At 45.0% G+C, this 7,572-nt stretch overlaps 1 protein-coding gene and 1 long non-coding RNA gene across 3 annotated transcripts; both read left to right on the top strand.

The window, feature by feature from the left end:
• The first annotated feature begins 2,133 nt into the window (after positions 1–2,133).
• LOC111963501 (cysteine-rich protein 2) lies at positions 2,134–7,035 on the top strand. Its single transcript, XM_023986984.2, has 6 exons — positions 2,134–2,319; positions 2,560–2,691; positions 3,952–4,020; positions 4,228–4,322; positions 4,854–4,911; positions 5,242–7,035. The coding sequence occupies exons 1-6, from the start codon at positions 2,151–2,153 to the stop codon at positions 5,307–5,309; spliced, it is 591 nt and encodes a 196-aa protein (XP_023842752.2). The 5' UTR covers positions 2,134–2,150; the 3' UTR covers positions 5,310–7,035.
• Positions 2,741–3,945, top strand: LOC139027684 (uncharacterized). Of its 2 annotated transcripts, XR_011479806.1 has the most exons (4): positions 2,741–3,189; positions 3,250–3,337; positions 3,419–3,678; positions 3,735–3,945. It is a non-coding gene; the product is annotated as an uncharacterized lncRNA (long non-coding RNA). The 2 variants fall into 2 exon arrangements; XR_011479805.1 differs by lacking the exon at positions 2,741–3,189 and having other exon boundaries at positions 3,206–3,337.
• Positions 7,036–7,572: the final 537 nt, after the last annotated feature.

Genomic DNA, 7,572 nt, shown 5'->3' with positions numbered 1-7,572 from the left:
TGAACCTTACCATCACTGTACTATAGGCCAACAGTTTAGCCTACAGCTGTACACTGTAGATTTGCGGCCCATGTCCTTGCTGAAGGTTAGCTGTTTGTCCAGTCACTTTAGGACCTAGCCCAGCCAGCCCATAGAAATAACAGTATAACATATTGTAAAACGGTTCTATTTTACTCCGTTAGACAGCCAATCTAGTTTCTATCTCCATGTCTGTGTGTTATAGTGAATATACTGTATATCCCCTCCAGTCCTCTCATATCTCCTCCACACATGCTGTTACTGTACCTCACTGTGAAACAGCACTGTCCCTGGATCAGAACAGGAATAGTGGACATTTCCCCTGTGTGAAACAGCACTGTCCTGGATCAGAACAGAACAGGAATAGTGGACATTTCCTCCTGTGTGAAACAGCACTGTCCCTGGGCCTGGATCAGAACAGAACAGGAATAGTGGACATTTCTCCTGTGTGAAAACAGCACTGTCCCTGGGCCTGGATGAGAATCAGAACAGAACAGGAATAGTGGACATTTCCTCCTGTGTGAAACAGCACTGTTCCTGGGCCTGGATCAGAACAGAACAGGAATAGTGGACATTTCCTCCTGTGTGAAACAACACTGTCCCTGGGCCTGGATCAGAACAGGAAGAAATGTTATTTCTGCATCTTTTTTCTGACACAAACTCAATTTCCCTGGGTTGTTTCCTCTCTAAATGATTACATCATACATGTTAAATGTCCTCTCTCCGTCCTCGCCACAATTTCCCTCCAGACCCCAGTAGTAAATTTAGCCTGGTCCCAGATCGGTTTGTGCTGTATAACCAACTGCAATACAGCACAAACACATCTGGGACCAGGCTATAACCAACTCCTGTACAGCACAAACACATCTGTGACCAGGCTGAAACCAACTGCAATACAGCACAAACACATCTGGGACCAGGCTATAACCAACTCCTGTACAGCACAAACACATCTGNGACCAGGCTATAACCAACTCCTGTACAGCACAAACACATCTGCGACCAGGCTATAACCAACTCCTGTACAGCACAAACACTGTGACCAGGCTAGTATCTGTGACCAGGCTAGTAATGGATGCTGCCAGACCTGGCCTGGGTTGTTTAATCTCTATATATTACATGTCCTCTAGTCCGTCCTCCTCTCCATGAACAGACAGCAGATTCCACACACACACACACACACACACACACACACACACACACAGTGATTACATGTTAAATGTCCTCCAGTCCGCCCTCTCCAAGGACAGCATGTCCCAAATCCGCCCTGCGGCCCTAGACTGCATTGACATGGTGATAACCTGGCCGTGGTCTGAAAAGCCTGTAGCTTATCATCATGGAAACTGAAGGGCGGGTTCATAGATGGGGGGGTTATTGGTGTACTATAACGTCAATAAGACGACAAGGACTGTAGCCAGTGATATATGCTGTGAAGAGATAACACTTCCAGGCCCAGGAAATCACATATCTCCTGTGAGGAGATTCCTCTCGCCTCCTCCTCAACTGTATTGGAGGAGAGTATCCAAGGTCCCTCCCTCCCCTCAAACCTCCTCCAATCCATTTTGCGAAAGCGGCGAGGTGAGAAATGGAGGAGTGGAGGAAAGATGAATTAGGACTGGACTGGATGTCTGCTCTCTGGTCTAGACCCTGATGATCCTCCTACTGCCTGGCTGCCTGCCTGCCTGGCTGGCTGCCTGACTGGCTGGCCTAGGCCACTCTGTTACATCACCACGGTCTCCTCTTCTGGACGATGGTCTGGTATCTGTCCCAGGCCCTGATCCCTCTGCTGCCTGGCTGCCTGTCCAGTCTGTTACATGTTTGATTTGACCACTGACAACTATTACATGACCACCGATCTGTAATCCTCCAACCAAAACCATTCTCCTGAACAGGACCCGGATGTGAGGCTTTTGGTTTGATCCACACTTTCCATTCTACCATGTCTGTGTGTTGTATCTACACCATATGTCCAAACGTTGTTGTAACCAGGACACCAGTACTGTTGATTTATCAGACTTTCTCAGGAGGCTGTGGTGCTTTTTATCTCTGTCTCAGCCCCTCTCTCCCACACACACACACACACACACACACACACACACACGATCCAATAACCATTTTTTCCCCCAAAATGCATGAGTCTGGCTAGAAAAGGGAAATTGCCAAGTAATGGTTGTTGGTCTTGTGTTTTAGACTTGTTATTTCCTCCGTCTGTCATTCTCCTCGTCTTTATTCCCTTTACACAGCACGATGGGAAGCCCTTCTGCCACAAACCATGCTATGCTGCCCTCTTCGGACCAAAAGGTGCAGTACACTTGTATGTCTGTCCAAAGCCCAGTGGTTAAAACTATCTAAAGATCTTCACACTGACTTCCTGATAACCTCCAGTTTGATTGTACTGTTTTAGAAACACACTGTTGTGTAGTAATCAGATGGGCTGAACCACAGCCATATGTTATGATTGTTAAATGTTTGGAAATATGTTATATGAAATAATATGTATCATATACATGTGGCTCTGGGCTGAACCTGTGACCTCTATAGGTGTAAACATCGGTGGAGCAGGGTCCTATGTGTATGAAGCCCCCCTCAACAATAGCCCGACCCCTACTGACGTGGACGCCCCCCCTAAACCTGAGGAGAAGGCGGCATTGGCACCCAGGGCTCCTGTCAAAGGTATATGCTACGTGTGCGCAGACTCTGTTTGCTGAATATACAGCCCTACTATACAGCCCCGCTATACAGACCCTACTATACAAGCCCTACTATACAGGCCCCGCTATATAGACCCTACTATACAGGCCCCGCTATAACAGGCCCCGCTATACAGACCCTACTATACAGGCCCGCGATACAGAACCCTACTATACAGACCCTACTATACAGGCCCCGCTATTACACCCTACTATACAGACTGGCTCATAACAGGCTAACACCTTATCCTAAAGGAGTAGCAGACCCTTGTTGTCTTCCTGTGATTAGAGCCCTACTATACAGGTCAGACTCACTCCAGGGGAAAGGCTAACACCAGTGAAAGGCTAAGACAGGCTAAGACCAATTTCACTTCAGGGGAAAGGCTAAGACCAAGTTCACTTCAGGGGAAAGGCTAAGACCAAGTTCACTTCAGGGGAAAGGCTAAGACCAAGTTCACTTCAGGGGAAAGGCTAAGACCAGGTTCATTCACTCAGGGGAAAGGCTAAGACCAGGTCACTTCAGGGGAAAGGCTAAGACCAGGTTCACTTCAGGGGAAAGGCTAAGACCAGGTTCACTTCAGAGGGAAAGGCTAAGACCAGGTTCACTTCAGGGAAAAGGCTAAGACCAGGTCACTTCAGGGAAGGCTAAGACCAGGTTCACTTCAGGGGAAGGCTAAGACCAGGTCACTTCAGGGAAAGGCTAAGACCAGGTTCACTTCAGGGGAAAGGCTAAGACCAGGTTCACTTCAGGGAAAAGGCTAAGACCAGGTTCACTTCAGGGAAAAGGCTAAAGACCAGGTTCACTTCAGGGAAAGGCTAAGACCAGGTTCACTTCAGGGAAAAGGCTTAAGACAGGTCACTTCAGGAAAAGGCTAAGACCAGGTTCACTTCAGGGAAAAGGCTAAGACCAGGTTCACTTCAGGGAAAAAGGCTAAGACCAGGTTCACTTCAGGGAAAAGGCTAAGACCAGGTTCACTTCAGGAAAAGCTAAGACCAGTTCACTTCAGGCGGAAAGGCTAAGACCAGGTTCACTTCAGGGAAAAGGCTAAGACCAGGTTCACTTCAGGGAAAAGGCTAAGACCAGGTTCACTTCAGGGAAAAGGCTAAGATCAGGCTAACACCTGGTTCACTCCAGGCTCACTCCAGGGACAGTCACAGGGTCGTTTATTTAGCTGTTAACACTGGGTTTTTGCACCGTTGCAGGCCATAGGCCATACTACTGTGTTTGTGTGTGTGTGTACAGCTTCCAGCATCACTACCTTCTCTGGTGAGGCCAACCTGTGTCCCAGGTGTAACAAGAAGGTCTACTTTGGTACGTAGCCATTATATTACATAATATTAAGTACCTATCACACACTACCAGGGTGAGAATTATCTGTTGTGCAGTTGCCATGGTATCGTGTGCTCCTGTGTGTCATTCCTTTGAATTACGTTTGAAACATATCCGAGGCACCTGCTGAAGCAACCCTGAGATGAATGCATCTCATTTCTAAGGTGTTTGTGTCTGTGTGTGTGACAGCTGAGAAGGTGACGTCCCTGGGGAAGGACTGGCATCGGCCCTGTCTCCGCTGTGAGAGGTGCAGCAAGACCCTGGCCGCCGGCAGCCATGCAGAGGTAGGAGAGAGAGAGGGATGGATAGGGTGGGAGGTGATGGAGAAAGAAGGAAAGGGGTGTTTAACCAGGAAGGGGCCAGCTATTCAAAGACAATCACAGTGTTCAAAGGAGTTAGCCTGAACAAGGCCCTGACTGCACAGAATCACTGATCTACAAATAAGCTTGCAACCTAAATAACTAGTCATTATTAATATCAGGGAATCTACACAACACCTTGTTAAGGCTGGTCTTCTTGAATGCACCTAAATAGGATTTTTATTTTATTTATTTTACTAGGCAAGTCGGTTAAGAACAAATTCTTATTTTCAATGACGGCCTAGRAACAGTRGGTTAACTGCCTTGTTCAGGGGCAGAACRACAGATGTTTAYCTTGTCAGCTGGAGGATTCAATCTTGCAACTTTTCGGTTACTAGCCCAACGCTCTAACCACTAGGCTACCTRTCGCTTGATAWATGTGTTCTAATATGGWTATCCTCAATGAATACATGGTATGGTTACATTTTCATGTGTATGTTTTATATTTTTTTACAGCATGATGGCCAGCCATACTGCCACAAGCCATGCTATGCTTGTCTCTTTGGACCCAAAGGTAGGGTGTGTCGCTTGTCKTCTTTATTCAACCACCAGGTGGTGCTGTTGTCTGACCTGTATTAGCTGTGCTGTAACTAGTCTATGCACTGTAGAATTGCTTTTTTAAAGAACCCACTCATATTGCTCTTCCGACACAAAAGTGATGCAACTTACTCAGGCTGTTTCAAAACCACCAACTGAAAATAAATTATTTGTTATACTGCAATACATTTTCCGCATGTGATCCTGCCTAGACGTCTGAAAATGTATGCACTCACTACTGTAAGTCGCTCTGGATAAGATCGCCTGCTAAATGACTCAAATGTAAAAGGTGTTCTTGTCTCTCCAGGGGTGAACACTGGTGGTGTAGGMAGCTACATCTACGAGAAGGATGTCAGCACAGAGGCCCAGCCCTGAGCTGCTGCTGTCTGCCCCGTCCAGTCCCCAGCCTCTGAGACCAACCTGACCTCTCCAATACTACTACCACAATCCAACAGTGTTATTATCACTAGGCTCGCCTCTATAAGCAGCCCAGAGACCTGGGACCCTGCCACTAGCCTCTATTTCCTCCCCTCCAACCCCTGAAACCTGTACCACCTGGCTATGCCCACCTCAGCCTCCTAGCACAGCGACCTTCTAAATTACATTTTATTTACACTTAATTCAAAAATATGTATTTATTGAAAACAATTTAACCCTGAGTTAGTAAAAACAAAAGCACCAMATTAGTGTATGTGTATGCCATTCTCTCCCCCCACTAAAGCATAAGGGCCAAGAAGCCCATTCTTCACTTTAATGAGGTCATGATCAGTTTATGTAATGTTTATGTATATTTATGAGCGTGGATATATACGTGTTACAACCCCACATAAAATTTAACTTTAAGAACTGCCATAAAACATATTTTATTTCTCTTTAAGTACCCTTAACGGGACAGTTCAGCATAGATCCGTTGAGGGGGAGTTTAGAGACCAGGTGAAAAGTTTAAAATAATCCCTTTCTGTAAACATAACACATTTTAGGCTTTCCTCCGAGAAGTGATACATGGTGTTTTTAAAGGAAGGTGCTGCGTTGTCACGGTAACATGCTGACAGGCCAGGGGTGTAGGGATCTATCTCACCTGGGAGAGAGGGAGTAGTCTGGCTGCAGGTGCAGATGGTGCTGATCAGGACAGGAGCACTACTTTAACCATTWATCTTAACAGCAGGAATGTAAAGACCCAGATTTATACTGTTTTGGCCRTCCAACTACATTCCTGATCAAATGGATGATATTAAAAGGTTTGTCTGTGGGGTTCTGGTTTCAGAAAGAGTCTGGATGATGTTAAGATATGTTATTTTAGGGTGGTGGGTTTTTGAGGGTAGCCTGGTTCCAGATTCCTGTTTTTCCAATGGATACAATAGGAGTTTGCTATACAGAACAAACACATCTGGACCCAGGCTATTCTGAGATTCCTGTTACTGGTTGGGCAGGGTAAATTGTGTATGTACAGTACTGTATAGAGTTCAGGCATGGAATTCTTTTTAAATTGGTTTGATTGACACAGGATGTATTTATTGATTGGTTAAGAATATACCAGTAAAATTGCATACGGAAATTGCATTGTACTACAGCTACCCCTATGGGACGAAGGAAGGAAGGAAAGAAGATGAGGCAACATAAGCTGTTCAGTGACGAAACATAAACTTGTAGAATATAGACCATCCAAAAGCTGTACAATTCTATATGGTCAAAATGTTAGTGTAGTGAGGAACCCTSATGTATTCCCCACATTACTATGAGCTGAAGTATTATAGTTGGAAGTAGCCTATAGAACCTTTTGTGTGTCTGAAATAGCACCTTGTTCCCTATATAGTGGCCTGGTCAAAAGGATTCAACTACAGGGTATAGGGTCTGATTTTGGACACACAGAGTAACTGGCAGACACTGCAGACAAAACATTCTGTTAGAATGTGCCTTAGTATTATATATATATAATATGATTGTTATTGATTATGATGACCAGTCATCTGTTTTGTGTAGTAAGGCTTTAAAACACTTCAGGACTCGCTGTTTGTAAAGACAATTGAAAATGGCTGCACTTCTTCAGTCCTGTTGCTTCCGTCTTTTGAACCCATGAATTAAACTTTTTATCTATACGTTTGATCTGATCTCCTGTGGTTTGACCTGTGTGTGAGCCATTCTATATACATATTTACATTATATATGTGTGTGTGTGCATGGCTGTGATTTGTCCCAGSCTGACCTCATAACCCATGTGGTTTTCTCTACAGCCCTCAATAAACACGTGTCATGGGATTCCTTCTACTGTTGACATAATCGGGCATGTGTTTTAAAATACTAGGTTCTGAGTCAAATACTTAAAGGCTGAAGAACACACAAACACATACAGTAAACACTCAAAATGGGTACTTATGCAAAACCGTTATCAGTATTAACATGATAACTTATTAATAGTTGTTTGCTTGCCTGTATCATGTAACCCAGAGCTGTAGATCAAATGTATTTATATAGCCCTTCTTACATCAGCTGATATCTCAAAGTGCTGTCCAGAAACCCAGTCTAAAACCCCAAACAGCAAGCAATGCAGGTGTAGAAGCACCAGATATGACTGGTGTAACCCATGCAGTCAATACAACAGACCTTGTAGCTCACAGTCATAATAAGGACCTTGGGCCGA

Source organism: Salvelinus sp. IW2-2015, linkage group LG4q.2 (assembly GCF_002910315.2).
Source record: "Salvelinus sp. IW2-2015 linkage group LG4q.2, ASM291031v2, whole genome shotgun sequence".
NCBI classification, from domain to species: Eukaryota; Metazoa; Chordata; class Actinopteri; order Salmoniformes; family Salmonidae; genus Salvelinus; species Salvelinus sp. IW2-2015.
This window is presented reverse-complemented; position numbering and strand designations above follow the sequence as displayed.